The 15,892-nt window shown below is 53.4% G+C and overlaps 1 protein-coding gene across 1 annotated transcript in view; it reads right to left on the bottom strand.

Annotated features, from left to right (window-relative positions):
• Neurl1b (neuralized E3 ubiquitin protein ligase 1B) overlaps positions 1-2,207 on the bottom strand; it is a 28,187-nt gene extending 25,980 nt beyond the window's left edge. The window contains exon 1 of the mRNA XM_036196447.1: positions 2,099-2,207. Coding sequence (XP_036052340.1) covers positions 2,099-2,129 — 31 coding nt within the window. The 5' untranslated portion in view covers positions 2,130-2,207. The remainder of the gene's footprint in view (positions 1-2,098) is intronic.
• Between the last annotated feature and the right edge of the window lie 13,685 nt (positions 2,208-15,892).

Genomic DNA, 15,892 nt, shown 5'->3' on the forward strand with positions numbered 1-15,892 from the left:
CATTGGTATGTGACTTCAGCCACACATGTAGGGAGCCTGGCATGGAACCCAGGTGCTCAGCCAATGCCAGCTCTCTATTTCCAGGCCTGTGGAATGAACCCCACGCACGTGTCCCTTCCCTGAGAAGGGAAACACAAGCTTCCTCAGGGCAAGCCTGAGCCAAGTGTTCCTTCAGCCAAAGACGCAGGCTCCATTTATGCTCCACCACCCGGTGCTGAGCCTGAGCCAGGCGCTAGGCTCTGGGATGGGCAAGCCGGGGAAGGGTACAAGATGATCACAGCAAGGGCCCTGTCCTCATGGGACCCCACACAGAGTCACAGCAAGAGGCAGTGGCCGTGCGGCACAGTCACATCAACAAGCAGTCTTAGGGGGGTGTCCCGGCGATAGAGCCGAGAGTGTGGCTGCAGAAGGGTTCCTGGAAACGGTGAGCACGGAGCTTGATAATGGCGAGACATGCAGGGGACAAGGAAGACCATCCAGGTGTGAGGGGCTGGGTGTAGAGGTTCAAGAAGCGAATGGCTGGAAGACTGGAGAAACACACAGCCCTTCACATTTCTGGCTCCTGCTATCTGATGTGCCTTCTCTTCCCTTCACATGGTCCCTCAGACACTAGGGGGCTCCCACACTTACATACAGCATGGGGTGACCTGTCTTGACCCTGAGCCCCTGCCCCACCCACAGCACCAGGCCCCAGGGGAATGGACACAGCACTATTCTCAAGTGACGTGTGGCCACCTGGTGAGACGTGACTGTCCCTTCCCTTACTCCAAGTGTGACCCACAGGTGGCAGAATGGCTTTTTTAAAACTAACCAGACGAGCACAGACATTCTGGATGAAGAAACTGAACACAGAGCACTAGGGTGGTTTCTCACCCACGGTCTTCTGTGACTGCCATCTCTGATGACACCTCAGCTCCCTCGGGATGGGTGGCTGGGTCTCCCCTGTGCTCGCAGTAGCCAGGTGCACAAGAAGCAGTTGTCCCTCTAGTACAGACCCAGGTTCTAACGCCACCTCTGCTTTTGAGCAGCCTGTGACTCCACTTGGCTGACAGTAGGAACCATCCAGGGAAAGCTGCCCCGGGGCTTAGTAGTAGAAGGGGCTGTCTCTTTCCTCTGCAGCCCTTGGACCCCAGGCTGGCCCTAGGCGAGAAGATAACTCTTTTCTAGTAATGCTGGAGGAAGGGATGTGTGTGGGGGTGGGGGGGGGGGGGTCAGCTGAGCTGCACTAAATCTGACCTACAGCCAACTTGCTTCTTCTCTGAGCTACCCCTCACCAAACACACACACTCAGCCTTTGCCCAAAAGTGCTGCGAATGTCCAGCTTTAAGCCCAAACACTTCTGAAGACTTGGGGCGAGGGGAGGGGGGGGGGCAGACGGGCTGACAGGGCCCTTGCAGTCTCCCACCACCACCTGGTATCCAGTCATTATTTCTTTTCATCTGAGCTTCAACTTGTTCGTGTGTAAAGTCGGGGTGCCCTTCCTTACGAGGACGCTTCTTTGCAGACAGGCAGTGGCACAGAGCCTCGGCGAGCTGACCTGTTCCACCATCAGTACGTTTTTTCAACGAGGTGTGGGGTCCCCCGGCCTCCGCACGCCCGCCCCAGGCCCCTCGCCCTCGCCCACCGCCTTTCTCGGGTCTGGGAAATTCTAGGGCGCTTTTAACTAGGGGGCGATGCGCTCCGCAACAGTGGCTCAGATGGGGCTGGAGAACCCCCAGCTGAGCGGACACCCGAGCTGGGCGCAGCCCGGCGCGCGTGGGGACGCCGCCAAGAAGTAGCACGTGTGGTGGGGGCGCCTGCGGGATGCGCGCGGGGACCCGGGACACCCGTGCCCCGCAGCCCCCCTGTAGTCTCCAGCCAGGGGAAGCCCCGATGGCCCCGGGCTTGCTCCTTAGCGACCTCGGGCTAGAACAAAGGCGCAGAGCGCACGGCCAAGGCCAGGAGAACCAGGCTGGGGCTGCACGGCCCGGCAGGGGTGCGGCTCCGGGGATCAGGCTCAGGCAGCCAGACTCCCGCGTGCACCCGGGGCTCCGCGGCTGGGGCTGCCCGGGGAGAACCGAGCGTTCCGCACCACCTCGGGGCGCGGCTCCGCGCGTACCTGGCAGGGTCCGGTGCACCGTGTTGCCCATCGCTGCTCCGAGAGTCGCGGCGCGGGGCTAGCTGGGCGGGCCGGGGGCCGCGGCCGGGCTGCGGGGCATTGCCGCTGTACGGGCGACCGGCGGGCGGCAGATGGGCGGCGCGGGCGGCGGCGAGAGGAGGCGGAGCCACCGGCCCGGGCGCGCCCGCCCCGCCCCCGCGCCCGCCGCCAACCGTGCCGGGGCGGGGCCGCCGCCACCACCGCGTCTTTTGAAAGTTTGCACCGGCAGGGCGCAGGAGAGGCGGGGCTGGCCTCCTGTCCTTGACGTTCCCGCGCGGGGTGTGCGGGTTCTTTCTGACACTCGGGAGGGGCCGCGGGGCACCGAGGCCTCCTCCAGGCGCTGGGCCATTCTGGGCGGTACCCGGACTCCAGGGGCGATGGTCACACAGGCAGGTCGCTCAGGACAGGGTCAAGGGCTCCATGGCCGTCCAGCCAGGGTGAGCTGGGAAGCCTGGGAACTTCTCCACTCCCTAGGCCATATACCTAGGAGGAGAAACTTTGGTGGTATGCAAGGGTGGGGGTGTGGACCTCCGTCCTTAGCTCACTATCCGTCCTTCCTTAAAATACTGGCTACACCCTATGTACCAGAACCTTCACAGTCCCTGCTCTCCTGGAAGGGACAATAGTGGTCGAGACAGGAAAGATTAGCAATCAAGTGATCAAAGCCAGCAACAACATTGAGGGTGTCAGGTAGCACTGGTTGGGGGTTTGGGAGAGAATGGGGTTGTGTGTGAGGCGGGGAATGTGTGTGTGTGGGGGGGCAAGCATTCCTCGTGGATTAACCCATCCCATAGGTCTTTTCTCAGAACCTTTCAGCCTTGGCTGCTTTCCCATACTGAAGTCAGCTATCCTGTGCCTCCCTAGTCCAGACTCACGGGGGCTGAAACACCAAGGTGGAGGGGGTGTGATGACATGTGTGAGGAGACCCAGTGCCTAGCCTTTGCTTGCAGGCGCTAGCTCCCGTATGCTGTATCCCCATGGCCATATGATCAGGGTTGTTACGGCCACGTCACAGACAGGGTAACAGGCTCAGTGAGTGGAAGACATGCCCAAACCTCTCTCCCAGTTGCTGAGGGCGAGCTCCTTCTGAAGCTGAGTGAATAAAAGGAGGTGCTCTGAGGAGAGCTGCTGCCTTGGCTTCTCAGGTGTCCTCAAACCCTCCACCTCCAGGAAGCGATGTCCAGACCTACTCTGTACTGAGTTTCTAATTCTCAATTGCAAATGCTCTCAGTTATTTATTTTTTCACCCCAAACTCTGATGGGGCAAGGTACGTTAGCTGGGTGGGCCTTCAGTCTCTGTGAGCCTGGGGTACTTACCCCAGAGGTCGCCATTGCTATAAAAGGAATCGAGGAATTTCACTCAGATAAAAGACTCAGGGCAAAAGGACTTCGTGATGGCCGGGTGGGGGGCTGCTGTCCACCAGCCTTTAAAGGCCCCTTTGAGAGCACTCCAGCAAGAGGCTGTGCTGTTTTCGAGAATGCTCATCTGCAGCTACCGAGCCCCTGCTGTCCTGGTGGAGTGCAGGAGATGCCCACGTGAGATTCGTGGGTTTGAAAGGCAGAGATCGAGCCTCTCCGTGAAGATGTGCTTTGGGAAAATGCTGCCCCTCCCCCCATGGTGGTGACATAGTGAAACCACATGGAAAAAAGTTGGGATCAAAGAATTTATTGAAGATTCAGAGTTCCAAATCAGTGTGTTAAATACCATGAACTTAAAATACGGATGTGTAAGTAAGACAGTAAGCCTATTAAGTGGATGTCTGACTGTCCCTCTTGTTTTTTGGACTACTCAGCTTTACATGCATGGGCTCTTGGGGAGAATGGAGGTGGCCCTCTATCTAGAGTCCAGATAGATTGCAGACTGACTTATATTTGGGTATATACAGTAATTGCTCATTCACTGAGGTCCCTCTGCACTTTGTCCTGTCTTTCAGCTACATTCATCCCTGACTCCCCACACAGAGCTGGCCCCACTCAGTGCCCATTGAATAAAATATCTGCAGAGAGGCCTGGCTCTGCCTGGGAGAAGACAGAAAAGAAGGACAAGGAAGAGAAGAATTGCAAAGGCATGAGCTGCCGCGACAGTAGTCCCGCCTCCTCATCTAGAGTGACAGCGTGGGCAAGAGAAGCAAACACAATATAGCAATGCAGTAAAACACAAGTGGAGTCACAACCAAGGGTGTGGCCACTCTAGGATGGGCTGATTTGCTCATTCTAGGATTTGCTTAGGCTCTGGAGCCCACCTGTGAACAAAAACCTAAGCTGTTGCCTGAGGGTGGGGGCCGAGGCTTGGCCAGGTGGGGAGACCTCTGTGACAGGAGGTGAGAAACAGCTAGGAGGTCTGCTGTGAGGGCTTCTGGGTTCCATAGGTTTCCAGAACTCCCTGAGTGGCGGGGGTGCACTGTGGTGGGCCGTTCTAGAGTCCCAGGCTAGTAAAACCACAGATCCATGCTGATCTCCGGTGGCCCCGCTAATCTAGCTCCTCAGCAGGGCCAGCATGGAAACTCTGTCTCCTTGGATTAGGAGACCCGAAACCAGCCCTGGGGGCAGAAGCATGAAAGGATGGGGAGAATGTGGGGCCCTGCTCTTGTGCTGTGCCCGGGGCTCTGTAGCCATAGATGCATCCTGTGACCCTCTCCCACCTCGCCAGACATAGGGATCATACCACACCAAAGAAGACAGCTTGCAAATCAGCCTTAGATACAGAGCCTCAGAAAGTGGAGACTCTTGCCTCAGGCATTCAGCTGCTAAGAGGAGTGGGGATAGCTACCCAAGGTAGACAGCTCCAAACAGTGTGCCTTGAAAGTAAGAAAAGGCAGCTCCACCGGGAGCCAGAGCACTGGAGCTTACAGGAATGAGTGGTGGGTCAGAAGTATCCCCACAGGGCCCAGGAGACAGGGTACATGGGATACCATCAGGCTTTGGCCACAGCCTCCAGTCTACCTACTCCTCAACACACAGCTGCCTGCCCCACCCAGCACAGACTGCTGTCCTCCTTAGGTATCACATGGGCTATAGGCTCTGGGTGAGCGTCACTGAAGTTATACAATGTTAGGAGCCTCTAGAGCAACGGGCAGTGGGAGGCTTGGCCCTGGCGGCAGTAGGAACATCTGCCAAGACTCACCTGAGCTGGGGTTGCCCACTGCAGACATGTCCACCAGCTCAGGAAGCCGGAGTCCAGGCAGCAGTTAGATTACAAAACTGTTTTAAACTTGCCACAGGGAGGCTGCAGGAAGCCTGTGAGTTCCTGGTCAGTTTGGGCTCCAGAGCAAAGCCGTGTCTCAGAACACCAAGACAAAGATGCACCTGATATGCACAAGGCCCTGGGTTTGGTCCTCAGCGCTGAAGAAAAGGCCTCAATTAACCTCAGGGTCATAACCCCTCACTTTATCAATTGCTGTTTACAAAGTGCTAGCAGCTGGGTAACAGGAACCTGGCAGCGCCCTCTGAGTCCTCACCACCACCTGCCAAGGCGACCATGAACCTCTCAGGAAAGGAAACAGCCTCGGAGATGAGGTGGAGTAGCTGTCAGGCTCACCCAGTCAGGAGAAGGTAGAATTCAGAGGGTTCTTATTTCTCTCTAGAGGAGGAGGCAGGCTCAGAGGGATGAAGCCACCTGCCACAGCACTAAACAGAGGAGCCAGGTGGTCTGAAGTGCTCTGGCTCCAGGATTCACTCCTGCTGTACTGCCCTCGATGAGCAAATCGCTTCTCATGGCACAGAACCCATCAACTGCACACCTGGCAGCCAAGGTGAAAAGGGAAAGCCTGCACCGTAGTTTTCCTTGTTTGCTTATGGATGCACATTTGGTCCTGAAGATAGCTGTATTGGGAGCTCACCTAAGGCCCACAAGAAGATCATTCTTACCCAAAGACATAGCAACCATGTTCAGATAGATGGAGACACCAAGATGGGAATTTACCTAAAATCCAATGGGGGTAGCTCTGCCAGAGCCTGGGTCACGGGTGCCTAGACTCAATGTTTCCATGATACAAGGTCAGGGTGGAGGTAATTTGACTCACTGTGGGCACAGGGCAGAAGCCCGAGGCATAGTGGACTGGAGTCGGCCCACGATCCTGGCTTTCCTTGGCTGTGTAACTACTTACAATGCAAAGGCGGCCCACACTGAGTGAGCACCAGGCTCCCCAAGGCCCTTTGCATGGGCTAAGATTGCAATCATGCCAGGAGGAAATTCTACCAAGGAGTCCCTTTCTAGATGGGGAAAGGTAAAAACCAGCACATGTGGGTAACACTTGTGGTCATACAGGAAGAGGCCATGAACATCTGGGCTCCAGTTTGGTGATTCTCAGGGCGACTCTTGCAGTGAGGTAAGAAAAGGAGGCGGAGTTTGAGAGGACTTGCTTCTGAGGCCCCCTTAGTCATCCCTCCCTTTAATCTTCATCTCCTACAGCAAGGCAGGGGCTGTTATTTCTGCTCTATGTTAGGAGGCTCAGAGAGGGAGAGAAACTTATCTAAGGTCACCCAGCCAGCTGAAGCCTAGAAGCCCACTCAGTCTGACCCAGAGCCCTTGCTTTCTTTCTTTTGGCCTTGAAAGTGGCTGAGTTTGCAGAGGGACCAGCCTGTCCTATCTGGAGCAACCAGAGTCCTGGCGGCTTCCTGGAGGTGTAGAAAACTGGCCCCAGAGATAAGGACTTTTGAAGGAAAGCTAGAATACTCAAGACCTTGTCACTCAGGAGCCCAGCTTCAAACACAGCTTTGCCCTTAGGGACTGGCAGACCCTGGCTGGGTCACGTGCTCCTGTCTGCCTTGTTTCTGAGTCTGTGCAGTGGAGATGTCCAGGCACACATGCCTCTGGGTGCTGGAGGAGTGGGTCATCAGCCAGTCACAGGAGCCACAGCATGAGAAGCAGCCAGTGTGTCCTCAGGATGCTAGCCACCCTGGACCCGTCACTATGTGCCTGCTTGCTACAGCATCATCAATTGAGAGGTCCAGCTTGGTCAAGCAAAATGGTCTGAGGCCTCATTCTGCCCTCTTCTGGCTGGGCAATTGGCCAGGTCATTCCAGGGCTCCAGGACTACATCCCTATGAAAAGGGAGGCATTGACTTTCACTGCATTCTTGCAGCAAGATCCCCCCTTCATCAAATGGTGGATCACCCGAGAACTACTCTATCAACATGCTAAGAGGAATCCAAATGGGCTAAAATAAACCAAGGGGCACACGCTATTCACCGCCTGGTTGGTTCAGTGTTTTAAAGACGCCAGCCAAGCTGATTGACAGATCCAGTGCATACAAACCCTTACGAAGTCCTGGTGTGTGTGTGTGTGTGTGTGTGTGTGTGTGTGTGTGTGTGTGTGTGAAATACATTCTAATTTTCACAAAAACTGTAGAAACTAAAGGATGAAAGGCAGCTGTTTACAAAGAAGAGGAAGAATGAAATGGAAAAGTTCCTCTAGCAGGTACCTTTTGGGTTTGTGCTATTTTGGTTTTCTTTTAATTAGCATACAAGATAACCGGTTTCATTATGGAATTTCTATACCTACTTTTCTCTGGTTAAGTCTCCCCTGTCTCTCCCTGATCCCCCTCACCCCCTTCTCCATCGACCCAGCCCTCTCCAGCTTTATTGGATATTAATGCCAATTATAAAACTAACTAAAACAGAGTGGCACTGTGTGTGGATAAATGGCCAGGCCTGTTGGGATGAGACAGAAGCCAGACACAAGTAGACGTGTGGTTTACCCCAAGCACAGGGTAAAAACAGTCTTTAACGGCTCTTGTTGCTCCAGTTGGCTGTCCGAACAGGAGCAGACTGCCGCCCCACACCATCACAACGGTGGTGGCAGAGGATCTAGACTAAAGGAGAATGTCACAAAGGAGTAGCTTCGGAGACGGACTGCAGGTCGCTTCCTGCTTGCCCAGCTCCACGAAGCTTCAAGCTCAATCCCCTACACCATAAATTAGGCTTGGTGGTACACACCCATTTCCCCAGCGCCAGCACTAGGAAGGTGGAGGCAATCGAATCAGAAGTTCAAGGTCACCCTTAACTACGTGGAGTTGAAGACCAGCCTGGGCTACATGAGATTTTACCCCTCCCATACACAATAACAAAACACTGACACGAAAAGAATATCTCCGTGTCAGCGTGGCACATACCTGCAAACCCACCCTCAGCAGGCAGAAGCAGCAGTCCACTACATACAGAGTGGACTACAACAACAGTAGAACCAAACAAAAGAATTCATCCTTAAAAGAAAAATGTAGCTGGACACGGTGACTCAACTCTCTAACCTAAGCACTAGGGAGGCTGAAGCAGAAGGATTGCCCCAAGTTCAAGGCCAGCCCAGGCTGTATGATCCCTGTCTCAAAATACCCACTCCTGAAAATCTTCTTGTTCATATGACATTTCAAACAAAACCCCCAAGAGTTGTGGTGATGTCTCAGTGAGTAAACCTTCTGTCACACAGTGTGAGGACCTGAGTTTGGATTTCCAGAGTCCATGTGAAAAGGGGGCATGGCAGCAGGTGCTTGTAACCTCGGCACTGGGATAGGGTGCAAGGGGTACAGACTCAGGTTCAGTGAGAGACCCTGCCTCAAAACATAAAGTAGAGAATTAGAGGAAAAATACTCAACATTGACCTCTGGGCTCCAAAAATGTGTAAGAGGTACACACACACACACACACACACACACACACACACACACACACAGAGGATGGGGAGGGGGAGTTAATGCAATGTAAAAGCGGGCAAAATCCAGATATTTCACAGGACTATTTTAGTGGCCAATGAACATGAAGGTGTTGAATCTCATCAATGATTAGAGAAAAGTTACAAAGAGATAGCCACAGCACCCCAACTGACTGGCTAAAATTTTAAATGTTGATAATACTAAGTGTTGACTAAATTATGGAACAGCAGAGAATCTTACAGTTTAGAAACTCAGTTAGCAGGATCTATTAAATACTGAACAATTTCTATCTAGTGCCTACTTACACCTACTGAGCATGCATTCCTATTTATCTGGATCTTTTAGATACCTATTTATCAGTATCTGTTGTAGCTAAGCCTACCCCCACGATGCAGCAGCAGTCACACTGACCATGTACACAGTCACGCTCTGTACCATGTACAAGGTCAAGCCATGCAGACAGAGCAGACGGTGTGGAGTGAGGAGGAGAGTGGCATCGGGTGGTGGCCACCTGGGCATGGTATGGTGACCAAGGCCAGTCCAAGGGGGCTTGTGGGAGCGGGGAAGTTTGTTGTCCTTTTGAGAAATCAATTCCACAATGAAAATATTCTGAGAGCAAAGGTTCTCCTGGCAGCCAAGCCAGACAGCTGCCAGAGAGGTGCAAGGTGGCCTCACGGAGTCAGAGCTGGGGCTGAGGAGAGCTGCCCCAAGCTGCATGGTCCTCTTGGCCAGCACCCTCTGGGCCAGGGCAGAAAGCTGGGGAGGGGGGGACTTGGGTGCTGCAGAGGACGTTTCTGTGAAGAAATAGAATCCGAGCCCTGGAGCTCATCATGTGTGTGAAGCCTGCACCCCTCACGCAGCTCAGGAGACAATTCACATGTATGCTGAAGGATTTATTCATATCCTGCTAGACAACTATGTGTGTCAGGAGTAGTTTCCCCAAGTCTCGGGGGCCATGGGACCCCTCCTGGCAAAGGTGGCAGCTATGCTTGTGACAGTAGAGCGGGTCTTCCAAGGCTGTGGGGCCACCTTGGGAGCGGAAGCAGAGGCCCTAGAGTCAGTGGGAGGAGCCCTTTGAGGAACAGGTGGCCCAGGGGTGTGGCAGAAAGCAAAGAGAGGTGCCCCAGGGCACTTACTGTGGGAAGCTACCCTCTTGAAAAGACCAGACAAAGCAGCCTTCCCTCCATAGCAGCTGCCTCGAGAGGACCACGCCTGTCCATTCTCTGACCGCTACAGCCTCCCAGTGACACAGGCCTGTCCTCATCAGGTCAGGGGCAGAAGAGGGAGGTGGAAGGCTAGCCCATCGCTTGGCCAGGGAACAGACACTGACAGGAAAATTTTGTGCAGCAGGAGAGGGACACTCTGTCCCTTATATCTCTCTTCAGAAAATTGTCAATACAAAGGGGAATAGGTACGTACGTGTACACACACATACACACACACACACACACACACACACACACACACACACACACACACACGGGCTGCGTGTTCTAGAGAAAAGAGCCAGAGATTGACAGACAACTGGGGTGTGTATCCCTCTCTGAACCTCATTCCACAGGACACTCCATGGTGTGAGCCCCCCATCCCCCCACCCCTACTATGTTGAGTCCCCTCCACACACACTGACTATGTCCCACGATGGAGGAAAGAGCACACTGGCCACTGCCTCCTCCTATGAGGAGTTCCTAAGGGAGGTCCCTGCTAGTGGATGACAGAAAAATTGGATGCAGATGATGTAACACCAAGCCCATGAGCTGGGTGAGGGAACCAAGTCAGCATGGCTTGCAGGGAGACAGCTTCCAAGGCACACAGGGAAGGCTGAGCTCTGGGAAGAAAGGAAGCAGGTGGATGTTAGAGCAAGTGTGACCTGGCTGGGGGCTCACAGGGGCTGCTGGGGGCGGGGGTATCTGAGAGTCACATGGGCATTTCCTATTTTGTTTGTACCACCATGCCTGGCTCACACAGGCATTTCTAGGAGAACAATTCAAAAAGGCACACAAATCAGCTCAAGGCCACACAGGGACCCAGGGGTCAGGCTAAGAGATCTCAGCTGGTCCTTCTGACCTTCAAGACTTGACCTCTGAGATGTCCCAGCTAAAGCAGGCTGACTGGCATGCCTTCCCAAAAGGAGCTGAATGGCCCCGGAGAGCAGGGGCCGTTTGCTCAGGAGCCACACCACAGGTGCTCCTTGTATCTCCTGTGCAAAGACAAGAGCCGCCCTGAGCTGGACCTCAGAGAAGCTCCTGGTCACTCTGGGTCCTTCTCTGGTCCACCTAAGGGGCAAAGCTCCCCACCCCCAGGTCTAGTCTCCCCTACAGTGAGGGTCTAGTACAGATTCTAGATCAGGCCTGCAAAATGGTCTGAGAACAGTTGCTGGATATTCATGAGGAAGGAGCAGATGTAAGGAGTAGCGGAATGGCCGAGGAACACCTAGGCAGACAGGTGGAGGTTGCCTGAAGTGGGAGGGCAGAGAGAAAGCCAAGAAGGGCCAGGTTCTGCAGATCTTTCTTTAAAAAAAAAAAAAAAAGGTGTATATTGTTTGTCTGAAATAATAGGCCTCACAGGCGAGGACATCTTTATAATCTCTGCACAGCTGTGCTTGTAGCCCTTCAAGGGCCCCCAAAGTGAGCACTACAGTCTGGGCCCCAGTATCCGAAATTAAGGTTACACAGGAAGGCAGAACCAGGGTCAAGCTGGGGATTCGATGCCACAGACCCTGGCTTGCCTCCCTGAGGCAGCTGGGATGGGTACACACCACGCCTGTGATTCAGGGAATATAGAAGAAGCTCTGAAGTGGAGCCCTGGGGTCTCGGATGGCCCCCAGCCCAGGCTTTGCAAGAGCTGGTGGCTCAGCCACTGCAGCGCTGCTGTTGGGGAAGAAGGGAAGACGTGGTATTTTGGGACTCATGGAGCAGGCTGAGGTTCCCCTATTTTTAGCAATCAAGCTGCAGGTACCTGCTTCTCCCCCACTGGGAGAAAAACCTCCAACAAACATCCGTTCACACTAGCCCAATAAATTCCTTAAATAAAACAGCTACATTTTGGCATCCCCCACCCCACCCCGCACTAGAAACACACGCTCCCTGGGTTTTTAATATCACACACGTGGCTTGCATAATTTTAACCTGAGTGCATGGTTGCCGTCTTGTTCTGTGAGTCACTGTTTGGGGTGTCAGGATATGGGGGCGAGATGGGCGGGCTCAGTGAATGTGTGAGCTGTGTGCAGTCCTGGTGGTCTGCCTCAAGGATAGATTCTCCTGATCTTTGGACAGGGGAGGCAGTTATAGTGAGGCCTAGAGGCCACCGTGATCCATTCCCTGGATCCTCAGCCCACAGGCAGATTCCCTCTTCACAGCTTCTTCTGTGACCTTACACAGTGGGTAGAGCCCGCCTTCCCACCTGCCCATCAGATTCCTCCCTGATCTGGCTCCTGGGGATTCCCATAACCTCAACCACCATGGCTGGGCTCGGCAGGCACACTGAGCCTCCTGTAGCTTCAGGAAGACTGCAGCTGTTGTCCCCTACCTTAGGGTGCCCCTCCCACAATCTCAGGGCTTCATTTTGTGGCTGGGGTCTTAGCTCGGATCATCTCCTCTGAAAGTGCCACAGTTGACCATCTTGATTAGGCTGACACAATCTGTTCCATCCTCTCTGGAGCCTGGGGTGTTCTCCACACTCTGCTTCACTTTCATACCAGGCTCTCTGTCACACGGACAGGGTGGCTTGCCAGCTACCTTCCTTTCCCACTGAACCCAACAATGTAAGGGTGGGCCTTTCACCTTCACTGGTATTTGATGTGTCTTTAGTAGCTGCTCAATAAATACCCACTGAATGAATGAACGGGCAATCCTACCCAACTCCCAGCAAAGCTATTTACTACCTTAAAGAGGAAGAAGTGGAAGCTTAGAAAGGTTAGTGACTTGCCCAGCGTCACACAGCCTGTATATAGGGATCCTCCCAAGTGTGTCCAGAGCTGGGAGTGCCCCAGCCCTGATGCCACCCTCTCCTTTTCACCTCTGTGGATATGGTGGACACCCCTTTGCAGGGCAGGCAGGAAGAGGCTGTAACATCATTAATTAGCCGCCGTTGGGCACCGTGCAGTGAGGACAGGTGTCTGGTTGTAGCCCACAGAGAATGGGACAGGAATGGCATCCATAAGAGTGTGTCATTGAGGCCATTAACTGACTGCAGTTCTCTGGTTTGTTGTGAATTCAGTTTATGATGGGCTCCATTGTCTCCACAAAAGGCTCAGGGACAGAGGCAAGCAGGTCTCTCACCATCTTCATGGAAGGCAGCTCCTTCCATTTGGAAGTTTTCCTTGTATTCATCCCCCTTGCTGCTGTCCCAAACCCCTGGCCTATGACACTACCACCACGATACCCACCCTGGTTTCAGGCACATGGGAATGAGGACCAGTGAACCTCAGAGAAATGAGCCGCAGCATACCTTCAATTAGGAACGGGGCACTGAAACATGGGGGCCCAGTCACGGCTATGATGGTGACGTCATCGCTTCCACACTGCCCATCATCGCCTCCCTGGTGCTGCTGCCTCTACCTGGACTGCCATCTTCCATTCGGCTGCCCAAGTACTGTCCATCTCCCTGCCATGGCCCTCCCCTCTTGGCTCTGTAGATAGGTCTCTAACTTGTGTGTTGCTGGGAACCAGACTTGCAAATGCATCGGGGCGGGCTTATCCCCTCCTGCCAATCATCAGAGACATAGATGGAATGCCCTGGGAGTCTGGGACTTCAGTGGATGTGAGGAGCATCATAAGGAGCCAGAGAGGCTGGGCCTTTGGAACTTATTCCATAGGTCAGAGGGAGGACCGGCTCCTCATGTCACCCTGCCCGATGATTCTGCTGTGGGACACTGGAAGGGTTGCTTTGAGCCAATCCTGACCCCATGGTTGCCCCATGCAATGGCAGTTAACAACAGTCTAGTAGTGAGTCACGAGGTAGGGACAAAATAACCAAGCCTGTGCCACCAATGAACACAGTCCCTCCCTCCTAGGCTGACAGGCCTTTTTACTTGCCCCATCCCTTACAGTTCTACTTATTATGGTATGCAGCCCTTGCTCCCTCTCCAGCCCTTCCTGGGGCCCATGCACAGCTGTGTAGTCCAGGTGTTTGAAGAGGAAACACTTTCTTGCTAAGGAATGACTTGACCCCAGACAGCTCAGGCCATATCCAGATGCTTCTGGAGAGGTGGAGGGAGACACAGTGAACTCAATACGTCCTGACACATAGCAAGGGGTCTACCAATGGTCAATAGAAAAAGGAACAGCTGGCCTTGCTCTGGGTGATCCTCTACAGATGGACACATATCACTTAACCTAACCTGCAGAGAGGGAATGGGACCTGGCTGGAGGGAGCCCTGCGTGTGGGCTCTGTCTGTCCCTCAGGGGATCCTTTGAGGACAACAGCAAGCTGTGGAGGGCTCTCTCTGTACACATGGTGAGTGGATGAGGGGGCAGCAAGCAGACCTATACTGAACCCACCCACCAGGGAAGGGAAGAAGGCCTTGCCACAGGGGCCACGGCCTGCTGAAACTGGGGAATGGCTGCTTTGACAGGTCTGCATGATATCACTCCCTTCCTGCTCACCCCAGAAGCCCAGGTTTATGTCACAGATGGCAGAAGGCCAAGGGAACATGTTTGTTGGGACATCCCCTCTAGTCTTCCCTGACCTCCTCTTTCTAAATTTTTATTTTACTTTACTTCTTCCAAAGCTGGGTGTTCTTCCATCCCGTTCTCCACATGGGCTTTGACGAAGGTTGTGGGGGCAACACCAGCAGGTCTAAACTGTGGTGGATGTTCTGTTGTTTCAGGCTTCACGAGATGGTTTCCTGCCCACCTTGCTGTGAATGGTGCAGCTCATGAAGTAACTCTGCTTCAGACAGAGACAGAGAAGCTCCCGAGTCAGAAAGATGCTCACTTCAGGATCATCCCTGGTGGCACAGCCTCCGCTATGTTCCCAGTGGAACTTGACAGCCTTCTTGTGTAGCACGAATCTTAAAAGGTCTTATCAATAAAAACAAACCCAGAGCCAGGTATTGGGGTGAGCGCTGAAAGATCAGAGAAGCAGAACAAGCCACATCCAACATCACCTTGACAGCTTCTCAGTTGATCTTGTTTCCTTAAACTGGAAGCCTCTGAGTCCTTACCCGAATGGATCTCAGCTGAACTGCTGCTAAAAGCCTAAAAGCTTAAGAAGCTAAAGTTCCTGGTCCTCATGCCTTATATACCGTTCTGCTTCCTGCCATCATTTCCTGGGATTAAAGGCATGTGTCTTTCCCAAGCAAGACATGAGATCTCAAGTTCTGGGATTAAAGATGTGTGTCATCATGCCTGACTATTTCCAGTGTGGCTTTGAACTCACAGAGATCCAGATCTCTGTCTCCGGAATGCTAGGATTAAAGGCATGTGCTATCATTGCCTGACCTCTCTGTTTACTATAGTGATCGTTCTGTTCTCTGACCCCCAGATAAGTTTATTGGGGTGCATAATATATCAACCACAGCCTTGGGCATGCCTCTGGGTGCACTTTGGGTAGTGAACAGGCTGCACATAGCTGTGGCCCTTTAGGACACTCCCATGTTCCCTTTCTTTCTGACATCTTGGATCCAGGGGTCAAAACACCTTTTGTTTCTCAGAGGCTGGTGACTTGGAGCAATTTGTTTCTTGGCTTCTACCTTCTAATCCCGCCCTTGTGAAGCAACCCCAGGGTCTCCCAGGGGAGACACAAGTACAGTCACACCTGAAGGAAGGGCAAGTGGCCTGCAAGGACCCTGAGCACTGGAAGAAATGATGGCGTCGAGGTGCGGATGGCGCAGAGGGACCAACCGGTAAACTCGGATCATGGTCTGTGTGGGTGTGGAAATTTGGAGCCCCTTTTCTTCTGTTAACATTCCTCCTGCTGCCCTCCTAATTACACGTGTTGAGCCCTTTGAAGGTCACTGGGGTTGATATCCTTATAAATTACCTTTGAGGGTCTGGGCTGTAGCTCAGTGGTAGAGTGCCAGAGCTCCCCTATCTTCAATCCCCAGCACAGCAAACAAATGAAACTTATCTTTTAGATAATATCTGCTTCTCTGTCTCCAAGGTCA

This window comes from Onychomys torridus, chromosome 8, assembly GCF_903995425.1.
Source record: "Onychomys torridus chromosome 8, mOncTor1.1, whole genome shotgun sequence".
Taxonomy (NCBI): Eukaryota; Metazoa; Chordata; class Mammalia; order Rodentia; family Cricetidae; genus Onychomys; species Onychomys torridus.